Source organism: Ambystoma mexicanum, chromosome 2q, assembly GCF_040938575.1.
Source record: "Ambystoma mexicanum isolate Mex_15411 chromosome 2q, UKY_AmexF1_1, whole genome shotgun sequence".
NCBI lineage: Eukaryota > Metazoa > Chordata > Amphibia > Caudata > Ambystomatidae > Ambystoma > Ambystoma mexicanum.
The window spans coordinates 646,587,958-646,602,847 of NC_090924.1; the positions used below are offsets into that span (position 1 = coordinate 646,587,958).

Consider the following 14,890-nt stretch of genomic DNA (forward strand, 5'->3'; position numbering starts at 1 on the left):
CAATGTTATATATACCTGTATCTGCCTTCGTAACCAATGTTGATAACATGCACTAAGTTGAATATTCTGTAACGGCACCACGATGCCTCCGGTCGGCAAGGCGCTTGATAAATCCAAATAAATAAATAATATTTTGTGGTTTATGACTTTTTAGAGGAATCCAGCAAACTCCTTCCTGTTGAGGTGCATTAGGTGTAACACACGTACACAAACACACAAAAACAGTGCTGGTGCCAAAGTTACCTGCAACATATGGCTGTACTCAATTGCAATAACACCCTGAAAATAGAAATCATGCACTTGAAAGACTTCTCGTTCCATTATTATCATTAGTCGCAATAAAATTGGGAACTGTACTCAACTCATTAGAATAGAATGTTGGTCCATTGATCCCAACGATGGCTGGAAATGTTTCTCGACATGCAGTGAGTGGAAAGTGCCTGATGGGAGATGTTTTTCATATAACTTTAACACACACTATAATTTGCTATAAGAGAATACAGTAAAAGATCAGATAACTTTGGCAACACTTCTGAATGATTAGGTTCTGGAGCAAGTAAACATGCTACGGTACCCAGTCAATTTACCAAAAACAATTCAGAGCGGTATAGTTCACAGACGACCATAAAACCGAAAAACACAGAAAATATTAAATAAATATATATAGGGTACCGGGGTAAGGGGTTCAAATAAATCGGGAGGGAGTTGGGGTGGCCTTATAAAGATAGGAAACCAGGGTGTGGGGACCACGGTACCACCCCCCGAATTAAAATTATAATTTTTAAAACAGTGTTTTTCGGTATTACGGTCACGATTAAATGTACCACTCGGATGTTTCTGTCGGTAAGATCACATATAACCCATGCTACCAATGCAGTTATGTTACTCTTTGCTTGCATTTGGGATGTCCTGGCCTTCTGTGACAGTAGCAATGTCCATCGATGTTGGCACTATTCTATGGGGAGGACACATGTCCTGTGCAGCATGGCACTTCAGCACATAGAACCAGAAGGCCGGTGCCATACCATAAAATCAGGGCATCTGTGCCATGCACATTCTGGTGCCATACACCTTGGTGATGATGTAACCCAGAGAGGTACCCAGACCGTGGGCCCTGAATAGAGAGTGCCCCCGGCTGGTGCATTACATAGGCCGCCGGTGGTGTCCCTTATACCCATGCGATTAGCAAATCACTATAAAAATGCCACAGGAAATTATTATTCGCGGACGACAGGATCCGGTGAAGGCATAAGTGCAATGCAGTTCAGCAATACATTATGAAGCCAAGCTGTGCAGGATTGCCACTGAAAGCCCTATGCAAAAAATAGCACTGCAGAGTAACAGAACGATACCTTCAAGGATATGCATCCTGACCAGCTCGGATCTCTCGGGCCTGCTGCGAATCTTGTGCTTCAGAAAGTTCTCAGTCTTAAAGAAAAAAACACCACAATGAATGTTATAGATCTTTACAAATTAAACCATTCCTTCTGTCACATACAGTCATTACAAAATTGGTCATGTATTAAACATTACACAGGTGTCTTAAGCCAGTATTAGAGCGTAATCCTAACATATGCCACCTTTGGCCAGTTCAACTGTTCTCGCCATGCCTTTTGCGCCCCGATCCCTTGGCTGCCCGCTCTCCAGATCCTGTCCCATCAAATCATTTTAAGACACTTTGACGCCCTCTTGCACCAACTCTTTCATTCGCTGCCTGCCTCCGGCATGCCAGTTACATTAGTATCAAGGGAACACGTATGTCCAGTACCTTAAGGCACAATACTGTTTTGTGACAGGTTTCATTACATTTTGTCTAGCTCTAATTACGTAATGATGTGCCCATTATCGTAGACGCATGCACATGTTTACACACGCACCTGTGGGATATAGGGCCGATTCCACTTTGCAGGGGTAGGCCCTAGTGACTGAGATTACACAGATCGTGCAACGGTTTCTACATATGGCACACAACGAGGAGCATAGGGCAGGTAAAAACAACACGGCGCCCAATGCAGCCACCAGCAGGCAAGCAGGACTATCGTAAATTTCCAAGGGGATTAGTGGCCAAACGCTTCTTGACCTATGGCTCCAAACCTCTGCACTACCCATCTCCGAGATTCCTCACAAAAGGACATTCCAACAGGGCAGCTTTGACAACAATGCACCATCCTTGGCCCTTTTGCGAAAATAACTAAATTCTGTCTGCCGTACAGTGAAGAAGTACTATATGTGGTATGGCAAGTGTACAGAGCCAAAATCTCCGGAAAATTCCATTCCAAAATCCTTGACTGGAGCAATGAAAGGAACATCAACTTCTGCCTTGGCAAAGGATGAGAGAGTGATTAGCTGAAAGTTCGGACAACCCTTAAACCACGCTCACTCCGTTGACTAGGACCAGGCCGAACTCCAAAGCAAATGCAATGCAACCGCTACATCTGGAGTGGCCGTTCAAATGTGGATCTGAAAAACGCTCCAATGCTAGCCGCCACCAAAAGGGTCTGCAACCCTTGGCCACCCAAATGTTTTGGACAGCGACTCTAATCAGCAACAGACAATGGAACAGCCATAGTCCAAAACATTGGGAGAGGAGCAGATTTCAGATTCCTGCCTTGTAGCAACCGAGAAGAAACAAGGAACAAAGGGTAAGCATCAAACTATTAAGGGAATAATGGTTTAAGTCTTTCTTAATGTGTCCTTGCTAAAAGTAGGTCTTAACAATGGAGAAATGTATTTTGGCAATATTATTGGGGTGGCTCAGCAGAAATGATCCAATGTGCGGACTGGAAGTAAGGCAAAATGCCAGAAGATGCGTTCATGGCCACTGCAAACACGGACTCTTCCTTGTCATTAGGACAGCAATTGTACTTCTGGGAGTAATTCCCCCAATAATATCAAGGAATGGGCGTTCCCAGATGTGTGCACAACAAAGCGCCCAATCGACAAGGTGCTTAATTTAGAGAAGTGCAATACCAAGATGAAGAATTTGATGATTGGTCAATTTCTTTTAAAACATTTTTTTTTAGTGGGATGCAGGATGGTGACTGGTTTTAGTGATACCAACCTACGTGCAACTAAAGTTAAGATTTTAAATGGAAAGCATCTACTGATGAGGCTTTTAAAAGCCAGTACAACACTATGTTAATCGTGGATGATCTTGTGGAAGAATTATTTTCAGAGGAATTAAATGGAATTGGGGGCTATGCACAGTGCAGAATCAAGGGGACAGTTAACTTAAATGCCATGCAGACAATCATTATAGAGGGATCGAAATAAGGATTTAGTTAGCAGGTCTATTACATCTAGGGGGGGATACCAAAGCCCACACGAATGCCTTCATGACTTAACTAACATCTCTTGATCAATACCGACCATACCAAATTCACAATTTAATGGGAACGTTGGGGAGCTTCAGGCAAACTCAATGCCTTTTTTGAAGAACCTATTTTGCTAGTTCTAAAAACCTTTTCTGTCTGCATGCCTCCAGACTTCGGCGCCATACACTGCAGAAGCATGTGTCTGTACTCTATAAACTCCCAGAACAGGGCTGACATTAATACCCCCCCAAAACCCTTAGAAACCTCAGAATGGCTCCACAGTGCCCATTTAAGTTGAAGTTCACTTTTTGTAACCTGCTAGGCCACGTCCATTTCAAATGTAATTGAACTCCTAAGTAGTCAAGTTTCTACTACTGAGGTGCTCTCACCTGCTAGTTTAGATGTAGTTTACTTGTATTGCTGTCAAAACGCAGACGGCCTTTGCTCTTTTGCCACTTTCAACTAGCAGATGAAGTGTGCAATGTATCACTACTGAAACATAACATTTGTATACGCCTACTGAAAGGAAGCGCCCATTTTTAATTTTTTTTAAGACATTGTCAAATAAGCAAGCTAAACACAAACATTGGTAAACAGACTTCTTACCCTGGCTCGTTCCAAACTTTTGATCTGCTCATGGAATGCTGCTGGGCTCTTCAAAGCTGTGTGGGGTGAATAAATGAGAAGAAAATGTGTTAAAAAACACTTTTGCAAAATAAATGCACATACAGAAGTAAATCTCGACGAATTAATCTATTCCCAAGCACGTTATCTTCCAAAGGTCTTCTCTCTACTGGTTCAGATTGCATGATTCATCCATTTTGCGTCACCACTGTTAAAGCATCCGTCATAGATAAACGTATTCATGTGCTGATTTTGGAGTGCTGAATGCATCTCGGTGGGCAAGAACGTTCTCAAGATAAACAAGCATTGGTAATGCCAACAGTTTGGGCTTTTGTGTAGGCAAGGGAAAGGCACTTGCCAGGCGCTGCCGTAGTGGTATTAACTGGCCACCAATAGTAGGTGCAAAATGGTGTGAGTACCTGGGCATATAATAGCAGTGCAGGGCAAAGGCCTAATACGTATGCACAAGCCAAAACGGTTGGCTTAGGCAATGCTGGTTTTTAACAGGACTTCAGTGAAGGACAGGAATAGCGCTTCTAAATCGAGTGGCTGAAGGCAGTCTTAGTAAGACATTTTTTTAATACGCCAGTTGCGGGTTTACAGCTCCAATTAATTCATTAACTCTCAGAAGACTGCTTAAAAAAAAAAACACTGACCGGCATTTCGAGTGCAACGTTCGATGGTAAGGTTGGAATAAAAGCAAGCGGAAAGAGTCAACAAGAGAAAGTGTTATTGGGCAGGGAGGTTAAGGAACCGGGTGGAAATGGCCATAGGATTGAGCATGGCCATGGGCAGTCAATAGGTGGGAAAAAGTCAAACACCTTCAAGCTGTGTGTCCCGCCTCATATGCCATTTCTCACTATCTGTACTCTAATGCAAGAGTTTCAGCTTATAGGTGGACCTGGCGCCTAATAGCCCACACTAAAAACCTGCCCGTTTCTGCTCCATAACACTAAGGCATAGAGCTTTATTTGACACATTTGTTGGCAGTGACAAACTGCAAAGCGCAAATCTGTCTCCATGTTTGGCCTCCACTTAAGAAAAAAAATAGGGGAAAAGACACAAACAAGCTCCAATTTAAATTATGGATTCAATATTGTGGTAACATCAGTTTACTCAGTTCCTTTTTATATAAGCAGCAAAAACAACGTGCTTCCATTGTTGCCCGATACAGGCATCATGCAATTTGGACTTGGATATTTTCTGTGTTGTGAATTTCAGCAAATGTAGCCTCGCTGTGGAAGGGGACCAACACACTTCTGAAAGCTAATGCACAATAGCATCGGCGCATTGTTCTTTCCTGGATATTGCTCCATTAAAATTAAGCATTGCAAGCAATAAACTAACCCATAACTGTAAATGTTTCATGCTTGAAATGCATTCTTCAAACAATGTGTAATTCATACCATTATTAATTCAAATGTGTTTACCATCCTCGCTCGATACAGAGATCCAAAATAGAAACGTAATGGGCACTGCCCAAATGAAAAAAACAAGCCTGCATTTGCCGTCGAAACGTCACATTCAGTTGCTTAAGATACAAAGAAGAATAATAGTACAAATATTAATGAGAATAGATTTCATCGAAAACTTGCTATAGTGAAGCAATTTGGTAGCACTGTGCGTAACGGATCTCACCATCACCTAGGGTAATGGTACTGAAATTAAAGACCATGGAAGGGTGAAGCATTGAGGGGTTGGAACAAGTGTCCCAAGGATGGAAACAAAGCTCACAGCGGAAAGAGCACAGATGACGGAGAAAGAAGACTCTCCCTCCAACCTCCCCATTTACCACATCTTACCACCTGGCACACCGCTTGAAACCTCGCGACGCGGACTCCGAAGATGAGGGGCAGGACACTCCCAAGTGAGGAGGACTGAATCAGATGAGGACTGTGATGGCGAAGAAAGAGTGGCACATGCAGCAGCCTTATCCTGGGGTTATTTTCGCAGTGGGAGCAGCAAGGAGCCACGCCCTGCCTTGTCAGAGGAGTCCAGAGGCAACTCCGGTGCCTACTATGTTCTTGTTGTAGAATCGGAATCACTTCATCCAGACCAGTGGAACAAAACGGTCAAACAGCGAGACGGTCCAGTAAAGGAAACGCTGTCGACATGCCATGAATTGTGCTGGCTCTCCATAATACAAGGGGAAGTCTGGCCCACCTCCCGTGCCCCCAGGAAAAATCCAGAAGTTTCCTCAACTACAGGCTTGAGAGAGCCTACAATAGCACACCAGGCTTCCTGTAAAGCCTGAGCCCCACAAGAATAGGCGTCTATAATTAAACTATTGATTGGAACATTATTACAACGTATGTATATCACTCTACAATTGCTGTGCCAAAGAAAGGGACTACGCGAAGAAGAACAATAGTCCATATAGTCCACTGTGAAGATGTGTCCTCTACCAAGAGAAGACGGCAAAGAACCCACCACCAGGCAATATCCCACAATGCACCGTCAGCAGCAGCAGCACCACCACACAACTACTAGGAAACATCCTAAGCCCAACAGACCCAAAATAAACAACTCCAAACAGACAACTAAAGGTAGTCATAACACCACCAGCCCTAACTTAGCTGATCACAAACCATATCTCAAAGGTGCACTTATAAACGCCAGGTCGCTAGTCGCACAGGCCACAGAGATCTCAGATATCATTGCCACAGACAACTTAGACTTTTTGGCCATCTCAGAATCCTGGCTACATGATGCGGCTGGCCCAGCCTTATCACCAGCAGTCCCAGACAACTATACAATTCTACGTGCGGACAGACTTGCCTCCCGAGGTGGAGGTTTAGCAATCATAGCTAAAACTAGCCTGGACATGAGGATCATCACTACTACCAATATGCAATCCTGTGAATGCCTCACGGTCAAAATAGCCATCGCCAACTCCCAAACCCTAAACATCATCCTCATCTACAGACCACCAGGTTCTATCGGAACCTTCTCTGAGCACATCTCGACATCCCTGTCCAATAACCTAAAAAATACATCCCAAACAATAGTGCTAGGAGACTTTAACCTAGGCTATAATGACAATAAGGACACCCAATCGACAGCGATTGCTCTGACCTTGAAAGAGCTGGGATTCTCCCAAAAAGTTGAACTACCCACCCACAGCAAAGGTCGCATCCTTGATTGGATAGCAGAACAGAATTGCGAAGTAAATATTACGGATTCTGTACCGCAGATCTGGACTGACCACCACCTGCTATTATTCTCAGTGACAACCCGCCGGGTCACTGCCCCGTCCTCACTTGCCCCACCTCTGCCAACGAGAAATAAAAAACTAATGACAGTAGAAAATCTGATGCCCGTTATAATACCTAAATTGAACTCACTACCTGACTGCATGGACCCTAATCTGTTAGTCGAACATTATAATGCAGCCATGTCCTCAGCCCTGGATCACATAGCCCCGCTCAAACTAAGAAATAGCAAACCTAAAAAAACACCTCAATTCTTGGTTCACACCCCACCTAAAAAATCTTAGGCTGGCCAAAAGAAAACTTGAAACTATTTGGAGACTTTCCCCATCAGTCAAAAATAAACTCAACCTCTCCAAAGCCTCCTCCCAATACTAGAAAGAAATACTATTAGCCAAACAAGAGACCTACAATACTAGAATATCCAACTCAAAATCTAGTGTCAAAGAACTGTTCAGCATTCTGAAAGAATTGGAAACACCCGTTGTACCCCAAGAAAACTGCACCAAGGATAAAAAATGGTGCTCTAGCATACAACTTGCTTTAACAAACAAAGTAGCAAACCTACAAACCAAAATTGCCATCAAAAAGGCATCACTAACACCAGCTCAGCGCCACCGCCACAGTTTGGGAGCCCGATTCTGCTTTTCTAAGGTATCGACCATAAAGGTAGAAAAGGTCATCCTGGGACTTAAACCGTCCAACTGCAAAGGCGACCAATGCCCAGCACAACTCATCAAGGATGCTGCGAGAGAACTATCGCCATTTATAACCAAACTAATCAACTCTTCCTTTACCTCAGGTTCAGTATCGATCAACCTAAAAGACTCCTGGGTACTGCCACTACTAAAGAAGCAAACCCTTGACCCCGCCATTCCGACTAACTTCAGGCCCATCACGACTGTGCCCTTTCTTCTAAAAATTTTAGATAAAGTGGCTTACTTGCAAATTCAAAGCTTCCTAGAGTCTAACCACTTACTTGGAACCCGTCAATCAGGATTCCGCCCGCAACATGGGACCGAGACAGCGTTAATAGACCTTAAGGCCCAAATAGACGATTGCAGAGACAATGGCCAAGCGGCCCTACTTCTCCTCCTGGACCCATCAGCGGCATTTGACTTAGTGGACCACACAGTGCTCTGTAGTCACCTCGACTCGGCAGCCCATTTTTCAAAAGAGGCCATAATTTGGTTCAAGACATTCCTGAGTAATCGGACCATGAGTCTTCGCTCCATCAGCCTCAGCAGATCCAATCCCCATAACATGCGGTGTTCCACAAGGGTCTTGTGTGTCACCCACCCTCTATAATGTCTTCACGAAGCCTCTCTTTGATGAAATGGATCATCTGGGTATCGCCTACACTAACTACGCAGACGATACCCAGATCCTCCTCCCGCTCTCAGGAGACTACGCCAAGGACATGGCCCTAGTGAACAGGATCTATAGCATTGTTCAGGCATGGATGGCCACACATGGCCTATGCCTGAACGATGATAAAACTGAGCTTATCATCCTGGGCACCACTACCTACATATCCAAACTCAGCCCTGATTACGACAACTTCATTATCGATGGGAACAACATAAAAGTAGCTCATGAAGTAAAAACCTTAGGATTTTACCTAGACGCCACCATGAACTTTACCAAACAAGTTAACTCTCTAGCTTCTGCCACAGCATATACATGCAAACTTATCAGAGCGAGCAAACAATTCCTCTCCACAGATAGTTGCATTACACTTGCCAGAGCCTTGATACTATCCAAATTAGACTATTGTAATGGACTTTACATTGGAGCTAATAAACAGACCATCCACAAAATTCAAGTGCGCCAGAACAATGCTTTGAGAGCAGCACTCAAGAATAATAGAAACGAGCATATATCCTCTACAAGAAGAGAATACAAATGGCTCGCCACCGTAGACAAAATTAATCTCAAAATCGCTTCCCTTACCCACAAATGTATCAACAACAAAGCTCCACCTTACCTCATGGATAGATTACGTAAAAGGACTTCTTCCAGACCTACCAGAATAGCCAACGCAAACTGCCTCCAAGTCCCGCGTTTCAAACTTGCCACTATAGGAGGAAATAGCTTCCCGGGCAAGGCTGCGCAGTTATGGAACTCCCTCCCCCGTGACGTCAGAGAACCTCAGCCTTTCGCAAAATTTAGACAAAACCTCACTAGGTGGCTGAGAGCCAACGACAGCTAACTAGTCCACTTGTCACATTGTACATTACTGTATATAACTATATATTACGTGAACAGGAGCATGCTCCTTGCTCCCCTGTCCTTGATCTCTCCCTGTTCATATCTGCTTGCTGTAATATTGCTGATGTCTATGTCTACACTTCCTGCCTTTTCCTGTACTTGCAATTAGCCGAGCATATCTGTAACCAAGTTCAGCGCATCTCTGTACCTTCATCTGATTTCTATGTACCTGTAACTAAGTTGAGCATATCCTTGTCTGTTTGCGCCCTGATACTCCAGGGTATGGCGCGCCATACAAATAATAAACGAAACTAAACAACGGATTCCTAAAACCCACCCTGTTCTTTTGGAAATGTCTCCTCCCCTTCTCCCCTCAGATGCTCCCTCACAGTCGACTGTGCAAGTATGCTGTTGGCACTAGCTTGTTATACTCCGAGTGTTGTAATTAATGCCAGTTTCGCCGCGTTTTCAGATGTAGACCGTGTCAATGCGTTATCAACAACAGATCTTACTGGAACGAAGACTCCAGTGCCGCAAGGTTTCGGCTTAAGGGTAGCTAAAACGAGCCACACAACTGTGGAACGGCAGACATACTCTTATTTTACCAGGACAGCAGGGGATCACCAAAGCAGCATTGAAATAAATGATCCATCAGGCATCCCTCAAGTATGTCCAAAAAACTGGGCCCACTCTACTGGTGATTGAGAACTGCAGCTTGCCCTGCCCATCCAGCCAGACTTAACAGACCAGTAAGCAGCACCACCATCACTGGCACTAGTAATACACGCATCATTGCAGCTGGTCATTATGAACTTGTCTTGCTGCTGTTGCAACATGTTCCCTTCAGTTGCTATTCTGCGCCTGGGTGGCCCAAAGCCCGCTTCTAATGTCAATGAAGGTCAGTGTCTACATTTGTCTACACAGAGCAATTGCTAGTGGTTAAGATTAATTCACAAGATTGCAGAGATCAACCGTCCCTTCAGTTTTGCAGCAGCTTCGGAACCTAATACGGGTTGACAAGAAGTGGGCCACCAGTCGATTGAAAACATGGTCCAAAAGAGTGTAGGTTTGAGCTACCAAGAGGGGCCATGATAGACAGTAAGTTGCAGACATGTCCTCCACATAGCAATAAAGCCCACAGGGATCGAACTGAAATCCACTCTGAAATAACCAAGTTCTATCTAGCGCAATCTATTGGTTCTTGGGACATTTTCAAAGCTCTACACGTGCAGTGATGGATAGCTATAGCCATTCAGCATTTCTCCTTTAGCTGAGCTAAATCCCGATTCTTCACCTCAGGGCGCACGCAAAAGGAAGAAGGAGACAGACAACAAAAACAATGTCAGACAGGGAAAACAAAGAGACATGGGAGACTTGGTGAACCAAAACCTCACAAAGACCAGCAGGATGAGGAAAATATAGCGGAAGACTGATTTCAATACCGAGAGAGCTATGCTAAAGAGATAGAAGAGACCTATCCTTTGTCAAACAGGAAGGTCTTCAATTGCTTTTTGAAGATGGGCAGAGACTCACTATTAGTAAGGTATTTAGGGAGTACATTCCAGAGAGCCAGGGCCCAAGAGTCAAAGCTAATACCCCCAAATCTTTTCAGGATAGATGGGGCTGAACCAAGACGGTATTGCTACTTGAGCGCAAGGAACGGGTGACAGGTTTCTTTTTGATCCTAGTAGCGAGGTAAGATGGAGCTTGACCATGAAGGCATTTAAACACAGTAGTAAGGCCTTTGTGGTGTAAGCGCTGTTTCACTGGAAGCCAATGAAGGCTGCGCCTGGCGTCAGAGACGTGCATGTTGCGCTTAAGGCCCATTACAGCGCGTGCTGCATTATTTTGTATAATCTGCAAAGTTTTAATGTTGGCCTGGGAGGTACCGATCATTAGACTGTTACAATAATCCAGCTTGCAGTTTACAATGGCGGCTGCAATCACAGCAAGGTTCTCTTTAGACAGATAGGGACGAATCTGCCATAGAAGCTGAATATAATAATGACAAGGATTTGAGGATAGCTGCGGGTCAAAGTAAACTCCCAAGGTCTTTACGGACTTAGATACAGGAATTATATGTTGACCAATCAGAAAGTGGTCATATTTTGTGTCAAGTTTCTTCAGTTTTTTCTGGGTACCTAAAATCAACAGCTCTGTTTTTGCATTGTTGAGAGCCAGTGAATTTAACGCCATCCACTACTGGATTTCAGCGAAGATGGAGTTAATATACTCTACATCTTTTAGATACTCACCAGTGAGTTCAATAACAACCTGCGTGTCGTCAGCGTAATTGGCAAAATAAATGCCTAGGGCTGACAAAAGAGCGCAGAGAAGACGAGAGTAGATATTAAAGAGAAGAGGCAAAAGACATGAGCCCCGTGGAACACCACATAATAGTAAAGAAGCCATGGAGTGAGCATTATCCTTAGTAACTCATGTTCCGTGGACCCAAAAATGATTTGAACCAGGCAGAGGCTTCAGGGGAACATTTGCCGATTGTGATTAGTCTATCCGCCAGTAGTTGATGATCGACTAAATCGAACGCAGCGGATAAGTCTAATAATAATAACAGGGCAGTATGCCCTTTGTCAACAAGACCAGCAATGTAAGATTTTAAATCTAACAGTGCGGTCTCAGTCCCATGATTGGGGCGAAACCCAGATTGTTGTGAGGCTAGAATATCATGTTCCTCGACAAAAGTTTGGTATTGACAGTAGGCAATCTTGTCTACGATTTTCAGCATGAAGGGAACATTAGTGATTGGGCGATAATTTCCTGCCTCTGCAGGATCCAGATTTTCCTTCTTAAGCAGAGGAGTGACCCATGCTTCCTTTATATTTTCGGGGACATATGATTCACTGAAAGATCTGTTAACAAAGGTAGTGACCCATGGGACAAGAGTATGGATATGATCTTTGAATAAGGAGGCTGGAAAGACATCTCCCCTACAGGAAGTGGGTTTGAGTTTTGAGACGGCAGCACATCCAATTGGTGGAACAATTACTGTTCTTTGTTTTGATTTGTAGTAGGTTGGAGGCGGCGAATTGTTCCACTAGTGTGCAGAAGCTAGAACCAATAGATTCAAGTGGTTTTCTTATCTTTCTTAAGACATGCTCTAGCGCTACCACATACTGGCATACCTCAACCACACTGTTCATTATCAGCTGTAAGACACCCGGCTCAGCCATCTGCCAGTCTTCAGCGAGGTACAATGACAGACCATTTGCTGTAGTTCAATGCCACTGCCGGCCTCTCCAAACTTCTCCGCATCCAAATGTCCGACACAGAATGAGCAAACACTAGAAGTCCACTCTAGGTGTACCTTTCATAAACCCCACCCGCTGGAAGCTGCTCGTTCATGAAAAGTCTGGCTTGATCTCTGGAAACAGCAATCGCTACATGTCTCCTTTATGTATGGTGTGCAGAATTCACCACATATCTAGATGATTACGGCACATCTTCCATTGCCCACCCAGTTGTAGAGAGTTCCATGTGATCTTAACCAACCTAAAATACTGAACAAATACTGAATTATTTTTTATTTGGGCGGTGTCCCCCACCCAATCCCCTCCATTTCCCTAGGCTTATAGCCCCCCCCGCAAACCCCCACCCCACCAGTTTGAATCCCTTAGCTCCCCCCCATATGTATTTCTAATAAAAATGTTGGTATTGTAGGTTCGTTAAAAAATGTATTCGTTATTTGAAGTTCGTTAACATCATTGGATACTGTTGTATAGGTCATTCCAAAGTTGTTATGCCATAATGTAGCAATTATGCTATCCAAAAGCTTTGCTCAATTTTCTCCGGGACACTTGGCATCGCTCCACCACTGAGGAAAATGGGGTGTCCCAGTTTTCAACCAGGTGCTTTTAAGAGGTTTTTCCCTTCCTATTTACCAGTGATGGCAATTTGTTTTATCTATCAAGGGCAATGTAGCATGCATTGCTGGGTTTTGGTTTTTAAGCTACTCCGCTTCCTGTTAATGAACAAGCTGGTTCGGAAGAGAAGAATTTTCTCGCACTAGTGCAAGTCTTCGAGACTAAGGAACTTGTGGTTTCTACTGGCACTGTTCCACAAATCATTACTTACAGTGCCTAAGGAAGTCGTCATTACCACCACCACCACCGCCATGGTAACTTTACTTGATATTAAATAACGTTCATACAAACTTCCTAAATACAAAAACACAGAAAATCGATCAACCCTACGCCAAAACAATAGTGATATAGACCTTGTACCAGAAGAATAAAAAAACAAATCTCATATGCCCATATTTAGGGGTCCACGGCACCATCCTTGATGCCATGCAACAAAGTAGTTCCTGGTGTATGCTGTCCACACTGAACTAACAAGTCTGTTATTCCCTCTAGCGACGTATGGCATTTGTGGGACATTTCCTCAAACCTCTGGTCAGATCAAAGACTTCACAGCCCTCTTTGCATGGAAGTTGTCATGGTTACCACTCTGTTTCTCCTTGCTCATTCACCCATGCAGTCACATCCTCTTCTCTAGAGCATCTTAAAAGTTGGACCTTGTACAGTTAGTCTGCATTTTAGTGCTTACCCAAGCACGTACTATTCCGTTATCTTCCTGGGCTTCAGTGCCCAAGGGTACGTACTATAGTGCCACTTTTGCTTACATGTACTTTGAACTTTCACTTTGCTGCATAGTATGGTACTGTATTTGTTAAGCGCAAACATTCATCTCACCATGAGGTATCAAAGCAGTAAAACAGCGGGGACAAAATGACCCAGTCCAAACCAAAGCTGATGACACAGACCCCACCTCGACCCCAACCAAAGCATCCAGATCAAGGTGGAAACAGGAGGATCTTCAGAATATGTCAAAAATCTAAGTGATTTTCATCTACCAGTAATGAGTTACATAGTTCGGCTGCCGGTTCTAAAATGGAACGGCCCCCCATTTTACATGTAAAAAAGAGGGGGGGAGGTGAGGCGCGCAGTCCAATTCCTGGCCAATATACTACCTGAAGAAACAAAAAATATATAACTGGGTTTAATCCCAAAAGTGTCCAATTCACTGGGTTAGATCCCAATTGTTGCCAAAATGTTTACAGGGTTGGATCCCTTCTGCTTCATTTGTGCTGCTGTTCTCCTCCTCCTAGAGCTTTCGTGTCCAAACACTCTTCAGGGAGGCTGTGTTGCATTCTTTGAGACTAATCAGTAACACCTGCTAATGAAGCACAGCCTTTCTGATGATTATTTGAGATAAGAAAGCGCTTGAAGGAGTACAACTACAGACAAAAGAACTGCAGCTGAAGGGATCTAACCCTGGTAACACGGAGCAACTTGTTCATTTTGGGATTTAACCCAGATATATATTTTTTGCAACAGGTTTAATAGACCAGGACCTGGAGTGCGTGCCTCGCCTTCCTTCATTTTTTGGCCCCCCCATTTTACCCAACAAAATGTAGGCACAGATAGTAGGTTGGCGGATGCAGAACGCAAAAACCTTCTGGGGATATACCGGCAGAGTGTGGCTCTAATGTGATTAGGTGTTTGATCATAC

At 43.9% G+C, this 14,890-nt stretch overlaps 1 protein-coding gene across 2 annotated transcripts in view; it reads right to left on the reverse strand.

Moving 5' to 3' along the window:
- MRTFB (myocardin related transcription factor B) overlaps positions 1 to 14,890 on the reverse strand; it is a 498,019-nt gene that overhangs the window by 229,290 nt on the left and 253,839 nt on the right. For both annotated transcript variants that reach the window (XM_069647827.1, XM_069647828.1), the window contains exons 3-4: positions 3,921 to 3,976; positions 1,353 to 1,428 (exon numbers count right to left, since the gene is read on the reverse strand). In XM_069647827.1, the coding sequence (XP_069503928.1) occupies positions 1,353 to 1,428; positions 3,921 to 3,976 (132 nt within the window). The remainder of the gene's footprint in view (positions 1 to 1,352; positions 1,429 to 3,920; positions 3,977 to 14,890) is intronic.